Source organism: Lonchura striata, chromosome 2 (assembly GCF_050655825.1).
Source record: "Lonchura striata isolate lonStrDom1 chromosome 2, ASM5065582v1, whole genome shotgun sequence".
In the NCBI taxonomy this organism is placed as follows: domain Eukaryota; kingdom Metazoa; phylum Chordata; class Aves; order Passeriformes; family Estrildidae; genus Lonchura; species Lonchura striata.
In genome coordinates this window covers 38564330-38583081 of record NC_140704.1, presented here as the reverse complement: position 1 = coordinate 38583081, position 18752 = coordinate 38564330, and the positions used below count along the sequence as shown (strand labels likewise).

General features: G+C 40.9%; 1 protein-coding gene across 23 annotated transcripts in view; it reads left to right on the top strand.

Annotated features, from left to right (window-relative positions):
* The window catches only part of THRB (thyroid hormone receptor beta), a 168398-nt gene extending 156882 nt beyond the window's left edge, over positions 1–11516 (top strand). For all 23 annotated transcript variants that reach the window (XM_021538085.4, XM_085569072.1, XM_077787104.2 and 20 more), the window contains 3 exons: positions 201–347; positions 4398–4656; positions 6130–11516. In XM_021538085.4, coding sequence (XP_021393760.1) covers positions 201–347; positions 4398–4656; positions 6130–6371 — 648 coding nt within the window. In that variant the 3' untranslated portion in view covers positions 6372–11516. The remainder of the gene's footprint in view (positions 1–200; positions 348–4397; positions 4657–6129) is intronic.
* The last annotated feature ends 7236 nt before the right edge of the window (positions 11517–18752 follow it).

Genomic DNA, 18752 nt, shown 5'->3' with positions numbered 1-18752 from the left:
CCCTTTCTCTGTGTAGTCACCCCTTTCACAAATGCCTTACAAATGAATTCACATTTTATGACATAAATGGACTTTACTTACAAAGCAAATAGTGTTGCTTTTTATTTTAGTGTCTCTTCCATACCAAGCAGGACTTTGGAGTTTTAAATAATTGCTCTAAGACAGACTGCTCCTTTAAATATCTTTGTTTATATCCTTAGCCAGAAGATATTGGGCAGGCACCAATAGTTAATGCCCCAGAAGGTGGGAAAGTGGATTTAGAAGCCTTCAGCCAGTTTACAAAAATTATCACACCAGCGATTACAAGAGTGGTGGATTTTGCCAAAAAGTTGCCTATGTTTTGTGAGGTAAGAAGACTTTCTTGCACTCCTCATTTATATGCCTGTTGTTAGAAACTACTCAGAATACTCTGGCAAGTAACCTAAAAATATGATGTGTCTAAGTTAAAAAATTAAAGACACTCAAAATCAATGGGACTAGAATAATCTGTATTTTCATGAATTTTCTTTTTCCTGTGATTACTGAAATCCTGAGTTTGCTAATGTAGAAGTCGTTGTGGTTTAAGGACTCAGATATGTCTTTAGAGGTGGCCTTGAACAGAGCAAATGAACAAAAAGATCCTGTCTAGAAGCTTCACTGATATGTTTAATAAAATATTCCAGCACATGGTTCTCTGTGTATCCTCTGGTTCCCTGGCAGGTGCAATATTGTCGAGCTGGGTCTACACAGTAAAAAATTATTGAAATTCAGGAGAGCACCCCTTTCTGTGAGTGGCACTTGCCTCATTGGGTTCCCTAGGCTTGGTTTTTCTGAATGGGGAGGTTGTGCATAAAAAAGTCTGTGAAAGTAATGGATTGTCATTCCAAATAGATACTCACATGTAAATATACAGTAAATAGACTCAAAGGCTTGGTTGCATTTTAGGAGTACAGAGGCCTTACACTGATCTCATTTGTACCAAGGTATCATTTTTATTGAAGGACCAGATGCAATGGCTGATTGTATTTTTTTTTCTTCAATTTAATAAATGGTATCAGAACTGCAGCCTGAAATAATATTTCAGTCTTAATAATCTAAATATTTTTCGTAAAATCATAGAAAGTTTTGGGTTGGAAGGGACCTTAAACATCATCCAGTCTCAACCATCCTGCCATCGGCAGGAATATGTTCCATTGCACACTTTGAGGTCAACACCCTACCAGAAAGGAAGGGTAAGGCAGACATAAAATTTTACTCTACTGTGGCTGGCAGCTTTTTACTAAAGTCAGTCATGGAGAGCTATATATGTCCTCCGGCAAATACAGAACAAGAGGTAAATATCAATAGTTGTCATAGTGTAAATATCTCACCCTGGCCAGCCTCTGCATTGGTGCCATCAGTCAAGGAATCATGAAATAGTGTGCCAAGCATGAAGATTTTAAAATATGAGGAATATGTCCATAGATCATGAGCATTTAGTGTCTGAAGGAATCTGTCTCCTCTGATCTGGAATTTGTTAATGGGAAATTGCAGTGACATACCAAAGTAGTCTTTTTAATTTAGAAAGCTCTTCCAGTCACACACAGACTTCTGTACCCATCTGACATCTCCTACCCCTCCTGGCTACCATGGACCCACCTGTGTCAGAGCTAGGCAGGAAGCATGGATGGAGAAGTCAAGGCATTGTTGAACATGACCTCTGTATGTTGTGCGGTTCAGCTGGACAGGCTTTGTTTACAGCTAAGCCACTGTGTAAACCTGACACCTGCCCATATACAGCAAGATCTGATTGCAAGGGGAGGGACAGCTCCTCATGAACACAAAGGAGTAGGACAGCTGTCCTCTATGTTGTCATATAGCACTTCATTTAGCATGAAGAAAATGACAAATGTTTGCTCCTTTTTGAAGGGGCACCCTCCTGTTAACTTTTTTTCCATTATGATTTTTAACCAATATCTTTTTCTTAGAAGCAATGCTGTATGGGCTGTAGATTTTTTACAGGAAAAAACACTTCTTTTTTCCATAGGACCTGCAGAGCATTTAAACTTTAACTCAGTTTGTAATTCCAGAAGCTGTCTGAGAATGTAACAAATCTCTATGAAAGAGGGACCTGTCAGGGAACATCCATGACCACTTACATTTTCATATCTACTTTTCCATCTTTTTCACATCTTTGGACACATGTAGAAGCCAGCAAAGCACTATGAGTGCCCAGCTTAGTTTGTGTGCATCCATTGGCCCCTGCCTCAAACCAAGTATCCAATCCTGGAGTAATCCAAGTATAAGGAAAACTTGGTTTTTTTCTCAGCATTTCTCCTGTTGTTTCTTTCCTGCTTTTCTTTCTGGTTAGAATATGAAGATTGAGGAGAATATAATAAGTTTAATGTGAGTTTTAAATGTCAAGGCATCAGTTGTTCCACAGTGGGTGAAGCTGTGTAAATACTCTTTGAGGTCACTCAGCTCAGCTCAGTTCCATGGTGCTGCATTACCCCTGTCCTGCAGAGCTGAGCACTTCAGGTTCCTGCCTTGTGCCTTTTCTCCCTGCAGAGAGAGAGTAAAGGACATGACAGAGTTTCAGTCACATTTTTTTGATCCTGCTACTGGAAGATGCTCTGGTAGCAACACTCAAGTGATGGCTATAGGTAGCATTAAAATCTGCACAGCTGGCAGTAGAACTATGTTCAAGCCTCCTGTTTATGGTAACTCCTGCTACTGGCAGATAAGACCTGAGGCCTGGCATTTGTGAAACAAGTGTCTCATGTATCCTTCACAATTAGAAAAGCAGGTGAAAGACAGGCATAGTCAGACCACCACTACCATAATGAAGTTTTAAGAAGGATCATGTAGAAAGGGAAATCCTCATTAGTTTCATGGCTCACTAATAAAACAGCTGAAGCATCACAAAATATCTTCTCTACTGTTACCTGTTTCTTTTCTACTATTCTTCCTTCTATTTAGAGGCTTGGTGGTTTTTTCATGTATCTTTTCTTGTCCCTTCTCTCTGCCATTCTTTCATGTTTTTTTCACTTCCATTTCTTATTCCAGTATCTCTTCATGGTTCCTTTCACATATCTATTCTCGTATTAATTTTTTTAAAACTCTATTTCTTTCCCTACTTCAGTCTCTGCTGCCAAACAGTGGAATTGTCATTGGGTAGCAAGACTGCTGCTGTGCCTGTTCAGTCTTCCCCAGACTGCTGCTGAGCTGAGGGTCATCTGTATGGAAACTGATTTGCTCTGAACAGGATGAGTCAATTTTCTTGTGTATTAAACACTTCACACCTGAAGCTGGAAAAGTAGCTGCATGACTCAACCCATTTTCCTGACCATGTGCTTAAAACTCTTCTCTAACAGGGAACTGCTTTCCACCTGCATTAGGTAGCTCTGCATCATTTTCCACCAAATCAGTGCACTTGCTTTGCAAGTACACTGTTGCCATGCAAACCTATAGTTCATGGGGGTTTCATTTTTGCATTGCAAAACAGGTAAATATAATAATTTTATAGAAATAAAAAAAAAATGGCTTTTTGCCTCCTTTCAGGCTAAGCAGATGTGTGTTGTTCTTTCATATGTTGGACCCTTGCTGTTTGCTTGCAGTCTTAAAATTGTCGTGGTGGGATTTGTTATCATTGAATAACCTATGAAAACATATATTATATGCTTTATAGAGCACGTTCTGCTCACATGTCAGCATCCTGGTTATACTCTGTAAATGCAGAACCTTTGAACATCTTGGCTTTGGTAATGGCATGGAAAAGTCACATGTGCTGAAGATCACAGTTTATGCACCGGCTTAAAAGCTGTAGCTATACCATAGATTTTCTGTCTGTCCAGCAATAGTGTAGAGAGCTCAAGGAGAACAGTCTTACTAGATTAAGTCTAGATTAATAAAATCTCTGTTGTTAAAATGGGCAGTGAGAATTCCTGCTCCACTGATTGATATAGATATATAGATATATAGATATATAGATATATAGATATATAGATATATTTAATTTCTTTTATTTAAAACACAGTCCACTCTTACAAACCCTCCCAAATGTGTTTCTTTTCCTCTGGTCAGGTAAGAAATGAGTATGGCTGGTAGTGACTTTAACTGGGATGGCTGAGGACTGCACCAGCCCCAATTATAGTTTATTCTGCTGTGATAAGTTGTAAGCTGAGGGAGCCAACAGCTGTGTTATTGCTAGATTTCTTAAGGGTGTGTGGAGATGCTAACCAGGGAATGTTTACCTTCTGGAAGTTCCTGAAGGCAAGAATGCAGATCCTGGGGGTTTGTGCAGAACAGCGTGTTTAGAGGGGAGCTCCACTATGCAGGGCAGTGTCCTGGGCTGTGAACTGCAACTTTGCGCTTGTGGATTTATTGTAGCTGTAAAAGCCACTTAGTTTGACAAACTTTGCCATTTGTAATTTCTGCAGCTGCCATGTGAAGACCAGATCATCCTTCTGAAAGGCTGCTGTATGGAGATCATGTCCCTCCGAGCAGCAGTTCGCTATGACCCCGAGAGTGAGACTTTAACACTAAATGGGGAGATGGCGGTGACAAGGGGCCAGCTGAAAAATGGGGGTCTTGGCGTAGTTTCTGATGCCATTTTTGACCTGGGCATGTCTCTTTCTTCATTTAACCTGGATGACACCGAGGTTGCCCTTCTTCAAGCTGTTCTGCTCATGTCATCAGGTGAGAACAGAAACATATTGGAATCCAAACAATTTTAAAACTCTTTGGTCTTTGTCACAAGCCTCTTTGTAAAAGAAGTAAGATAGGTTAGATCTTGTAGTGCTGACTAGAGTAATGTGAGAGAAATTTTCTTTCAAAACCCCAGTGACATATTTTGGTGAGCACTAGGAAAAAAATTCAGGGTGTTCAAAGAGATAGTCATAAAACTGGTTTTGGTAACACACCTTGCTCAGTTTGGTACTTGGGAATGAGCCAGGGATGATCATGAAGAATAAATCAGTGATGATTCTGAGCCAGTTTGCCTTAAATGAAAAATGGATAGTTTAGCAACACTGGTCCTAATGATAAGTTTTCTCTTCCCCTGAGTAATGTCATGCATTGGGCATTCATACTCATTTCCACCAGTCTTATATGTTTAGTTTGATGTGCCCTCTTTTTTTCCTAATTAACAGCACCACTGCTTCCTAATGGGCATTTACGACTGTGCCGTTTCCCTACGCTGGTCATTTGCAACTGGTCATGATACAAAACCATCACAGACAATTTCCTAAGATTTCCAAAAAGTTTCTAGCTTTCTCAGTTTGAGTATGTTTTCATATATGCTTCCAGTCATTGTGCCAGCCCAAAGAGGAAATTCCATTCTTGGGCAGTGGCAGATTTGGCAAGATTTTATTTTAAGATGGCTTTGAAGATTGGGCACTGAATAACAATACACAATCAGTGATTTACAAGTATTAACTGCATCTGAGATGAAAAGGTTTCCACATTAATCACAACACAGCACTTCATTTTCCCCATCAAAATTTCTTCGTAAAGAAATTTCATTTCCCCATCTTGATTTCTTTTTAGGTCCCTACACACTGATACAGGAGCAGGGCTTTCAGAAAGCAAATCAAAAATTACCTGCTTTTCCCAAAGGTGTTTTCTGAGAAGTGACATGTGAAAGGGGCTTTCCCAGTCTATGCCTGGCTGCCAGTTGAGACAGCCAGATTTTTAGCTTTTGCTGTTCCTTGATGCTCCATAACAGCTCACCTGGGATCAAAGCATGATGAAAGCATGATCAGACCATTGGTCAGATTGTAGAAAAACAGATAGAAAGGAACTGTAATTTAGATATCTGACAAGTAATTTTTTTTGTTTCTTTATTAGTTTTTTTACAGAAAAATATAGATAGAAGCCTTAGCTGAAATCAGGGATCTGATGTTCTAGTCACTATAAGGAAACACTTCCCAAATAGCTACACTCTAAGTGAGCAAAGCAGGCAATGGATGAAGAAAGGAAGGATTATCTTTTGATAGGCATAGTACTAGCAAGTGAGTTGGCTGGAGTTGAAAGAAGTTTGTGGCAGAGCCACAAATGTGTCCGGTCTCTCTCCTTTCTTTCCTGGCATGAGAATCATCAGTTTTTTCCTGATTCATGATCAGGCATTTGTTAAAGCAAATAAGTAAGAATTCTGCTGTTTTGTATCTACAGATCGCCCAGGCCTTGTTTGTGTTGAGAGAATAGAAAAGTGTCAAGAGGGTTTCCTCCTGGCATTCGAACACTACATTAATTACAGAAAACACCATGTTGCACACTTTTGGCCAAAACTGCTGATGAAAGTGACAGACCTGCGAATGATTGGAGCCTGCCATGCCAGCCGCTTCCTGCACATGAAGGTGGAGTGCCCCACAGAACTGTTCCCTCCGTTATTCCTGGAAGTGTTTGAGGATTAGAGAGACTGAAGCAGTTCTCTACACCCCCATCGCACTACTGGCTGTCATTTCATCCCGTTGCCCAGTTCTTCTCACCTTTGTTCTTCTTCTTTTGTGGTCTTCTGTTTCTGGAGACCGGGGCTGGGGTTTTGTTTGGGCTTTCTTTTGGGGGGCAGTTGTATACACATGGATGAAAATATCCCTTTAATGCGGGTACTTGTGACTATTGCAATTTGTTCTACAGTCCTTTGATGTGAGTGCTTTGACAGCTTAACAGTGAAAATACAAACAGACCAATCTCATTCACCAGCATTTGCGTGGTCACCAGCTCACACCCATAATTGCCTGGAAAATAGGGGAGAAAGACTAAAGTGGCAGAAAAAAATTTGCCTTCAAGTTGAAACAGCTATTGTTAATTTGACCCTGACAGTTCTGTCTTGTATTACCTCCTTTTGCAGGGTACAACTGACCAATTAATAGTATGAAATTTCTGGTCTTTGTGGTGGTTTCTATTGTAACAATTATCACTATGATCTTGGATCTTCATCATCATGATCCCATCATTCTCTGAGGTTTTTTCCAGCAGATGCAATTTAACTGTGCCCCATAAATCAAGTACCTAAAATAATGCAGAGTGTTAGAAGGGATTGAGTCTTTCTTTTTTTTTTTTTCCATGTGTATAAGATATTAAGATCTTCATTTACTAAAGTTGGACTCCAGGTAACTTCACTGGAAGGTTTGTTGGAGTGAGGACAGAAATTTGATTCTCTGAGGTGCTCATGATAGTGGAGGAAACTCCATTACTCCGAGGGAGAAGGCTCTCTGTCAGGATAGCAGGCAGTGTCTCAGAGTTATTCAGGGATTTGAGGGCTCACAGAATGATGACAAGGAGAATGAAACATATAAGGTGACCTTCAGATAGGATAGAAACTGTGTTATTAAGAACACTCAAGACTGTAGAGCTTTATCCCAGGATTACAAATAGTGTTGCTCGGCAGTAATCCTTTGTTTTATATATATATATATAAAGTTTATATGCACGTATATATATAATTTTATATATATATAATTACAAATCTTCAGCAGATGTCTTAAACATATTTCTGTATTTTTATCTTCTCTCTCTCTTTCTCTGGCTCTGCCCTGTGTGTGTGCATGTGGATCAGCTGAGTTCTCCCTCCCTACAGGAATGTCTGTATGTGTTTCATTAGGCTAGATGCTGTCTTGATTCTTTTAATTTATTTCCACTAACTGCACTAGCAGGAACCAAACTGAGCAATGACAGAATTGCTGCCGAAGTCTGCAAGCCAGTACACACAGGTCTGGAATGTTTGGAGGCCAGTGATGAGGACATTGTAGGTAGAGGTTCCTCTCTGTCAACATCTCCATTCAGGAATGTTGTCCCTGGGTTTTATAAATTTGATATTAATCCAACCTCTGAATTTGTGACACTTCTAAAACATCTTTCTTTTCTTCCTGGAACCTGAGATTTAGTTCATTTTTTCTGCACTGCCTCATACCCTACATTCTTTCATCTTGTGCATTGATTTCTACCAGTTTCTTTTTCTGCTATTTATTGACCCACTTGCCCGCTAAGTTGTGGGCATTGTTAGAGTGGATGTGTTGACTTTCAAAACTCATGACCCATATCTGAACCCGTATGTTATGTGCTTATCCCCTCATAAAAACAGGATACTCAGGAAAATTAATAGATGAAACATGATAAATGTGTGTCAGGAGTTAAACTCTTTCTACCCTTCTTTCCCTACGTCATTGATAAAGAATTTAGAGTGCTATTTGGCACATTTTTAGGGATATGGAATCTTGTTCTCTCTGTTGTTTGATACCATATGCACCTGTGATGAGCTGTGAGCACTAATGTTATCACTTAGGGGTTTTTTTGTCAGAACATAAAACACATTGGGGTGTGTAGGAGTTTTTTTGCAGATAGTGAAGACACACCACTGGAGATTCATTCTTAAATATTTGGTGTAGAACCTCTTTTGTTGGCTGTGTTGGCTCCATCTTGAAGCATGTGTCTAAACAACATCTCTATCCAAATTCCTTATAGAGCACTGTCTTGGGGGCAGAGTCAGAAATTGGCTCTTTGGACAGGTGATTTGGGGTGACTTGATGAAGGACTTACAGCATGTAATAGGGAACTCAGAAAATCAGCCGATCCCTTACTTGTGCTGATGCCTTCAAGATCTAGAAACAACACACTTTCAAGACATTATTCATATAACCAGGAATATAAAAGCAGAATTGGAGGCCTCCAGGTGCAAATATGGCAAAATGCACACATGATACAGGACATCTACAATTTTATACATTTCATATATTAGCATATTTAACAATAATGTCCAATTAGAAGAGCATTTAGTTAAATAATCCCCCCTTTTGATTCTGCCCATTTGGAGCCCCTCCTGAGTTTCTAGCCCCATATCTATTATGTCTAGGATACATGGTAAAAGGAAGTAAGACGTCCTTAGCTAAAGAGACAAGACTAAATAATATTTCAGGAATGTAGCATAATATGTCTTAGAAGGTTTTCTTGTTGGTCTAAAATGTAAGGGAAAAGGGGCAGAAAAAGTACTGGGAGCTACAGCCATGTATCAGAAATCTACAAAGCTACAAATATATGACAAATACATGAAAAGCTTAGGCATCAGTGCCTATGCCCACAGTGGCTTGCAAAGAAAAGAGACATGTGCATGTCCTTTGAAGCCCTGTTCTGCCATGGATCTGAGCATGGAATTCTTCCTGAAGCCAGTGCAAGTACCTCACCTGTTTGCTTAGTGCGAGCTTGAGTAGGCATTCAATCTTCTGACTGTGCTGCAGGTGAGACCCAGGAGAGGAAGCATAACATCTCTTCTTGTTCCAAAATACCAATGCAGTTTGGAGCTGTGCTCAGTCAGGGTTCAGAAAATCAGGCCTCCTTCCTTAGGTGATTGCGGATGGACTGAAGTGCCTAAAATCAGGCAACCAACTTAGATAGTTCTGGCAGTGCTCTAAACAGAAAGGACATACATCAATATGTTTCTCTAGCTTTTCAGGTTCAGTTGGCGTCTGGCACTAATTAACAAACTGAGTTACTAGTATTCCCTAACTGGAAACTAAGGCCAAGCTCATAGTTGGGCAGATTTGATGAACTGACATCTAATGGCCTCTGATCTCCTACCAGTCTTATTTTGTGTCACTTCCTTTACTTCCTCAGTATGACTGCTGATTTATGTGATTGTGAGAGAAAAACTAACTGACCTTAGCTCTGCAAAGACGTACTTCTAAACATCAGTGATCTCAAGCCATTTTGGGATTGAGCCCCTGGACTGACCACCTCAGTGGCAACACCAGTGCCACAGTCAGCACCCTTTATAGTAACTGGCCTTCTGAGTGGAATAACAAACATGTGCTTTCCAGGGCAGTCCAGAGTCTTGTTTCTGCTGGTGCCACATGGCTCTTGTGTTTGCTTTGTGGTCTGCATCTGGGTCTTACACAGAAGGTTTTTCCTGTCAAACCTGATTGTCACCATTCATGGTATTGCCCTGAGTAACATGTGCATTTAGATATTCATTTCATGTGTAATCTCAGTTAAGTTGTGATATTTATTATAACATATATAGTGTGTGCTAATGATTTTTGTTTACATTCTGCCAAAATGTAGACTTAGAGTTAGACCTCCCAGGTCCAAAATCATCTTTGAGCAGACTGCTTGCTTCTTCAGAGGCAGGTATCAGAAAGAGGAAAAAACTGTCCAGAAAGACCATTTATATCAGAAATCTGCCAAGAGAGGGCTGTTAATCACAAGCAGAGCATGTCATTGCTAGTGATGTATTTTTATGCTATGGAACTCTAATCTGTATGTGTCATATTGACTTCTTGCTGCATGAATCATAAATTTTAAAAATCAGTCTTATGGTTTTGAGATGTAGCCAGCATTCCTAAGGCTAAACCTTTTTCATTGACAGAAACAAAATCCACAACCAAGGAACGTTTTCCTCTCACTGTGAGAGCAATTGAAAGTGTTCAACATTTATTGTTTCACAAAGGAAGAGGCAACAGAACCTCTTAATTTGTCTTGTTATTGTGATCATCTGGAAATGATTGCCAGACGTTTCCCTTTGATAAAGTAATGGAGTGATCTGTATTTAAATTTTATAGAGAGAATTTTATTCTAGTTGTGATAGAGATTTATTTTCCATTTAAAAACTCAAAATGGTGTGAGCACGTTTTTGGTTGGGTTTTTTTTTTTTTTTTTTTACTATGGTATATTTTTGCTTTAAAATTAAAAACAAAACAAAAAAAAAAGGTTTGGCCTTATCACAAAGTTTTAGTATAGATGTTAGCAAATGCAAAGAGTATGCATTATTTGTGTGTATCCACATTGACTGATGTCGCCTTCAAAAAGCAATATTGTGCAGGTAATAAGTTGTTTGTGACTGTCCATTGCACAGTTTACCTTCTTTAAAAGCTAACCTTGTTTATGCACAAGACAATCAAATGTAAATCTACATCAGCACCCAGGTGTGGATTAAATTTCTGTAAATTACTGAGCACAATGTAAAACATTAAAAGACACTTTATTTAATTACACATTTAATGTTGGTAAAGATAGTATCAGGGCATGAACTAGCTGACATACTGTAAATTTTTTTCTCTTTTCCTACTTCCTTAGCACTCTACAGTTTCAGTTTGCTCATAAATACATCAAATTAGTCATTCATAATTTTTTTAAAGAGGAGGGTTGTTTGGGTTGTTTATTTGTTTTTATGAAGTTGGTTGGGAGGACTTACTACTTTGTCTATGAGGTTTGTGGGTTTTACTTATTTGGTTTATTTTTTTATATCAGTTTCATGCCCTGAGGGTAAGGCAAACATTACACCATACAGTAAAGAAACAAAGTACCTTGGATGATGTATTTTTTTGCAAACAGTGTTAAGAGTTATGCTAGATTGGTAATATTTTTTCAGCCTAAAATATATTAAAAAAAAAATCTGTGATCACAAATGTTTTAAACTATCTAAAGAGAAAATTTGTATATTTGGGGAAGAAAATAATTTTTACATAGCTTTTGTATGCAGATATTAAAATGTAATTATGAATATAGTGGGCATAGATAACTGTGTAAGCTTGAATTCTAAAAAAGAAAAAGCTTATAACTGAAAAGTGGTCCTGGTGTCTCTGTTTCTTTGTTGCAGGCTCTTTTGTCAGCTCTGTCTCACACTTTCAAGCCACTGGAATGGGAAAAGTAGGACCTAGAGCACAATGTTTTATTAGCTCTAACCTGTTCACATTTCTTTGCTTCTGCATCCCTTTCATCACCTACCTCATATCTTATCTCTTTTCCTCCTTTCCCTTGGGCAGCCAGCCAAAGGTTTTCACTTCCTCACTTCACAGCAGCCAAGTTTAATTTACTCCAGTGAACTGACTCTTGATTTATGTCTCAATTACATTTTTTAAAGGCACTCCCCTTCTTTCCTTCTCCACTCCCAGTCTAAACAGGGAAGATGTGACACGAGCAATAAGCTTCCCATCTTTTCATACTTTCCATACCTTGGTCCCCTACCTATAGGAGAAGATCTTCTCATTCAGATATTTTCTCTAGTCTTATTTTCCTTTGAAGTTCTTCTTTCTCCTCCAGTTCTTTCACTCCCACCTGGAAGAAGACAGACCTATTGCCTGGATCCAGAGTAATGCCTTGGCCTGTCCCAGATGGCAAACCTATTTTGGGCTCTTGTTTCACGGTGATTTCCACAGGCATTCACTGGCTGCCTGCCAGCTCCTGCTCCTGCTCCTATTCCAGAAGCCTTCCAAGGGATGCTGAGCTCCCTGAGCTCCCTCTGTGTGGTACCCCTGGGTGCACATTCCTGACACCTGCCTTAGTGTCCCTGGTCCCTGGGCAGTGCTGTGGCAGCAGCTGGAGGGTTTGTTCCCACTGTGGCCTGTGGGAAGAGGGGCTGCCTTCAAAGGCAGGAGCTGTATGTGAGGAGCCAGAGGGAAAGCCTGAAATCCCTGCTGTACCTTCAATGGAATCCCTTCAAAGCACTGCAGTTCAGGCAGCCACGTGGGGAAGCCTTGCCAAAGCCTCTGCTGGGTTTGCACCAAGCGAGCAGCAACGTGGGTTGCTTTGACCCCCACAGAACCAGCTCTGGACTGAGGAATTAATTTGGTGTGTAAAAACTTGTTTACTCAATATGAAGACATAGTTCTGCTTCCACAGATGCCAGTGCTCTGGGTATAATGTTTTCATTTGTAGTGGTGAAATCTGTTTTTCAAAAAATGGTGTGATATCTGTGGATTCTGAGTGCCACACGAATTTGCTTCAGTGTCTGTTTATCACTACAGAGAAGGACATAAGCAATGGTAGCTCTTCCCCTGGAGCTCTGACACTAAAAGCAGGAGTGTGTTCTTGACCTGCTGTGAGCCTCTTGTACCTTGAGCCTGTTGGTGAACACTGGTGCCGTTTGCTTGCCCACTTGGTGAGGTGGGTGAGGGTTTTCTCTCCTTGAAAACTGTGCCACATCTGAAGGGTTTCTCTGTGAACTTGGGAATCTAACAACAAACATGTGTCATACTCATGGTCATGTGTGCTGTGTGGTGTTCCCATAGCATCAGTAGTTCCAAAATTAAAACCTGTATATTAAAAGTGACTGCAAGCACATCACCTTTGAAATAGGTAAAGGGTTATGTACAAAAGTCCCTCTGTTCTGTTTATCATATTGTAAGCCTCCTTACTGTTTACCAGGTAGAGTAGACTCCTTTCCAGCCTGAATCACAGAACATCTTTCTTTCCTCTCATGCCTGTGCCTGGTGGAAACACTGACCCTGCAGTTACTGCTACAAGCTACCTTTGTACACACAATGAAAAATTAGAAAAATAAGGAAAAAAAAAGTGAGGCATCACCTTTGTATCATTTGGGAGAGCTTTGAGACTTCTCAAGTCAAGAAATATTGAAAAGTTGGTGGGATCTTTAAGTCAGAGGCCCCAAAGGGAGAAATAAAATGTCTCCTATGTCATCCTGACCTTGTGGTGACTTGAAAAATTACAAACTTGGAAAAGTGGTCCAAGCTCTGTACCCTGCTGTGCAGAACTGGGGTGGAACCTACGAGGAAAACAAGACAATCCTTAGTGGATTGTGTTTGGAAAACACAGTGTAAAAAAGTAGAGAAGGACATCAGCAAATCAAAAGCAAAACCCAGAATGAGTAGTTTTTGGAATTTCATTGGAATCTGAATTTGCAAGGGACTGAGTGGGTATAAGGGTAGCTTCAAGCTGTGTTTCTCTGAAGAGAAATGTTCTAGTTACAAGAAATAAAAGCAGTTTTTCAAAATTCAAAGAAAAGCTCTATTTAAAGGGGGGGGGGGGGGAAGTGTTATATGTGGCTGTAAGGTCTTTGGTATCTCCTTGCTCAGAGATAGGAACAAAAAGGAGAAGAAGTTGCCATTTCTGGGATAGCCATAGAGGCAGAAAGCTTCACTGCCTGATGTAATGTTTAAAATGGAAATGAAAGCTGAGGCATGTCTTTGTGTGTATATAAACTTGCAGGAGGAGTTGGCTAGGGCTGAAAAGGTGTCCCAAGGGAAATCTCAAAAACTACTCTCTCAATGAAGGAAGGAAGGACTGTGTCCCCTGAAGTCGGAGTCAGAGCTGTAGATAATGACAAAAGATGTGGACAATGACAGATCCAGTCTGTAGTTTGGTGAAGTTGTTCTTTGCTCCAGTGAAGCATAGGAGAAGTCACAAGTATTGTCAGTTGCTTTCACAAAAGGCACAAGAAAGTGTTTGGCAACTGAGACAAAGAAACTTAACCCACATTTTAAAACCAGCACATCTTGGTGAAGTGAGTGAGAATCCATGACTGTGAGGAGCAGAGACCCTGCAAGATGCAAAACCACAAACACCCTAGAGGACTGAATCAGAGAGGGTAGGAAACATCTAACTTGATGTGATTGTGTTGCCAGTAGGTCCTTTACTTCTTGGCAGGAAATCCAGAAGAAGGGCTCATCAAAGATTCTGACAGACATTAGCTGCCAGTGCCTTTAAGCCTCTGTGGACAGGTGGGACAACCTGGATGTCCTCTTGCCCTCCCACTGCTATGCTCCTCCTTCCCACCTAGGATACAACTGGGGTGACTTTGTCTGGCTGCTCTGTGACCATGGCGGGAAATTTTTCAGAGACTTCCAAAAAATGGTGGAGCAAGCAGAGTAGGTTTTACTCCTGAATGCCAGAGCACATAGCAAAGCTGCTGACCTCTCCCTCTTGCCAAAGTGAGCTCCTTGCTCTCTGTGCCCACAATCCTGGCTCTAGCCCTGAGATTCCCCGTGGAATGGAACGCTGAGATGCTCTGTGCTGGCTCAGCTGGGTCCCTTGGAGGTGCAGCCCATCTTTGTGACTGCCTGATGGTGAACAAGGCACTTCTCCATTCAGTCAGTGCCTGCTTTGTCTATTATGTGTTGGTCACCTCAGTCCTAGACACCACTGTTCTATTCCAGAGAGAACAGAGAGTTCTTCCAGAGCACCAACTAACGGCCTGTGAAGGCAGGTCCTGACATTCATCTAGCATTCCAGAGCAGCATATGTGGAGAAGGAATGTACCCCAGAGGCATGAGCCTCCCCTGGGAGTCCTGCTGGCACCAGAGATGGGATGAAGGGCACAAGAACAGACTTCTCACCAGGTCAGGAGCTACAGAGATGGAGTGATGGTCAAAGGTCTGCCTGGAGGAAACGGGTGGTGACAACAGGGACAGGCTTGGGGCTTCTAAAGTCTGTTGCAAAGCTCAGGAGCAGAGTATTCTTTAACAGCACCCTGTAGTGATAAATTAGGCATCTTTGGTTCTAAAATACCAGCAACCACTTGTATCTTCTCCTCAGAAGTATCCTGTCACTGGTGTTTGTAAGATTGCATTGCTGCCAAGGCCCAAAGGAGAACTGAGAGATTAAGGGGGAAGGAAGCTGTTCCATCCAGAAAGAGAGGGGGCTGAGCTCCCTGCAGACTGTGCATATGCACAACTTTGCACTCAACACAGGGCTAAAAATTAAACTGGGCCAAGCCATTTCCAGGATATATCCCTAAAGCCCTATGTTGAAAAGGAGGTAATGATTGCCCTTTAAATCAAAGATCTTCTGTGGCAGATCATCTTGGGAGCCAAGGATGGCTTCAAGTCCCAGGCTGCCCTGAGCTGAAAGCAAGGGAACACACTGGGCTGGGAGTATCCATGGTGAAATCACCATGTGCCTTGAGCAGCTGACAGGCACACAGCCCTGTGAGCCTGGAGCTGCTGGAGCTGCACTCCAGGAGCCAGCTCTAGCACCAGGGCTTGGCTGCTGGCCTGACCCAGGGCAGAAAGGACACACAGAGTCCACGTGGGGTGTGAGGCGTGAGATTCTTCTTAATTTCATTTTTATGTCAAGTTCTATAAAGAAATCAGCAGTGAAACTGGGCAATCACCTAGTGTTAATGGTAGCTTGTCACATTTCTAGCTGTGCTGAATCTGATCAGATTTGCCTCTAGCCTTGGTTTCAGACAGTTGAATGCACCTACACTCCATTATTACCACACATGTTTTTTCCTGAACTGGACATGATGACAGTATTTCAACTTCCAAATAAACCTCACAATATCCATTCCTTTTCTATGGTAGAAAATAGGGTGTTTATAATGATTTTAACCAGGAGATGTCAAGACAAAATACATGTCTAGGCTAAAAGGAGAGGCTGGACTAATAAGCCAGGTTTCAAAATAATTTTTATAAACTGTGATGCTCCACTTTTGTCCATCCACAGCTCCAGGAGATTGACCCCAGTCTTATTTTCATTTTCATCAAGGAAGTAAGACTTTTTTCCCCTTCTTCTGGGCTTAATAAGATACTTAGAAGAGGTTTAGTTTGCCTTCCTCAGAACTAAGATGCTTGACTTCCAAGTCAAGTGAGCCCCTCGCAGCTGCTGACATTTGTCTCTGCTGCAGACGAAGTTCTCTTCCTATTCTAAGTGTATTTTAAGCAGAGAGGTTGATCCAGAAGAGGGAATACGTGTCTGCTCTGGCCATTTGACCTTTGTTCCTACATGTCACCCATATGCACACGCTGAGTCCTGGGCATTTCCCTTTCCAGCATGCCATAGTAGCTGCTGCCCTTGGATCAGAGGTCAAGTTCCAAGGGCCTGTAAGAAGAAGAGCTGTTCTGGGGCTGCCATTGTTCTCCATAGACTGGAAACACCACTCTAAAAGTGCTGCAAAAGTTTTGTTCTTTGTGAGAGGGTGCAGATTTTTCCTATTGCATGAGTTAAGGGTCAATTAGGAAAATCTTGCTATTCTTTCCTTTTGCAAAGTGAGATGGCTCAAGACTGCATTATTCTTGGACCAGATTTGGAGTGGTCTAGTGCTGACCATAAGAATGTATTCTGAGCTTTAATTCACTTAGCACTTATTTTAGAAGTTGACCTAATATCATTGTATTAAGAAATCTGTTGCCTTCCCTATAAGCATCCATCATGCTCCTGAAATGGGTGCTGATTAGCCTGTACCAAGTTTTCCCTTTATTTTTTAACTGTGTCATTTCAGGCTTACTGGATGGAATAATTCTTGCACAGTGCAAACTAACTGATGATTAATAATAAGACCCAAGACTTGAAGCTGCTTTTGAAATTCCACTTCTTGAAAACAGACATTGCAAAAAACTCTCCATTTCTCTTCTCTGTATAAATCTCTGTGTAAAATGCCTTATCTAATTTAGAAATATTTCCTACTGCTTCTGCATTGGAGCATCAGTATTTTAATGATTTTTAAGTGCAAATGGGGTAACAAACAGGTGACAGCTGTAACCTACTACAGATAAGCAGAGAGAGAAGGGATAGTTTAAGTTTGTTTTGTTTAAAGAGATGATCTAACTGATGATAATGTGTTTGGGTTCAGGCCTAAAAGCTGTTAAAGCTGTTCAGAAATCAAGTGAATATAGAAAAAAATTTAACTTGTGTGTAAGTCAGTGATCCCAAAATATATTTTAGTAGGAATCTTTCCAAATAAAACATCCAGTTTATTTTCCTAAAGTGGAAAGAACAGCATAGAGAAGTGGTATACTTGTCTAACAAAAAGTGATAGAACTTTGGCCTTTTTCCTCAGTTTTACTCTGCACAGAGCCTGTGTAAGGCAGAAAAGCTCCAGAGGAACTGGGCTTTGCAAAACATCTCATTTGGTTGGAAAGCCAACTTTCTAGCTAATCCATTTTGAAACATCATGTTCCAGCCATAGGTTCAATGCACATACAAATGAAGCTACAAAATAAAGTGGTTTTTACTGAGCCCTGATTTTGTGACAGCAGCCTAGCACAGTGAGTGACTGGTCAAACCGTGGCAGCTGGACAGAGTGTTGGCACCTCTGTTGTTTAAAATGTCAGGACTCTTCCCACATGGAAAAGGTGGTGCATTATGCTGTCAATGCTGATTTTGCAGCTAGGCAGTAACTGGTAGCTTATGTGACAGACACGCTGATGAACAGATTCAGGGAGCTGTTTATAATCTAAAATGGCTCTGCTGAGAAATATCCCCTGACTGTCAGCCTGGAGGGACCAGGATTGCTGTCAGACCTTTGTAACACCAGGGTGGTTTTGGTCTGATTCTGCACAATCTTCTTTGAACTGCTCCATGGTTCTTACAGCACACAGCTGGTGAGGACATGTGTCAGGGAGGGAGGAATTTTTGCTGCCTGCAAATCATATCCTATTCACAACTCAAACATCAGTTGTACTCTTTATAACTGGGCCATGAAGACAGGCTGAGCTTGTCCCTTTGAGGAGTCTGGGCAGAGAAGTGCATTGAAAGCACAGGTAGTTGTTGCCTTTGGATCATCACTTGGGAATGCACACTGGGCTGTTTGGAGGACTGCATTTCAAACTAGTTTAGAGATAAGGCTGGTTTTCCAAATAAACTAGATGTTTAATAAAAACCTTCTTCTTCCTATCAACTTCCTTGATTCTGCAGTTCAGGTATTCTTTTTCAGATACAGCATTGGAGTTTATCCTGGGACTGCAGCAAGTGTGTGAAACCCCAAGAACTAATACCTTCAGCTGGAACAAAGTAAAACTGGCTTTGGAAATAAAACCATAGGATCTTCTGAAGCTTATCTCCCTAGCCAGGCTGCCTCCCTCATTCCTTATCACCTGGCCTCTGTGCACAGTGCCAGAAACAGTGTAATGAGCTCCAAACTCTGAAGACCCCTCCCCTGCAGCAGAATGGAACACATAGAATCCACACTATGTGCAGTTAGAAAACCTCTCTGCCATCCCTGATTAATTCAGGAGAGCAAATGAAAGCTTCTCTTTCAACTATTTTTTTTCCCAAAGTACTTTGCCTAAACTGCAAAAGTCAGAGAAAGAAGAAAAATCCAGCTAATCTAAACTACAGCAAAC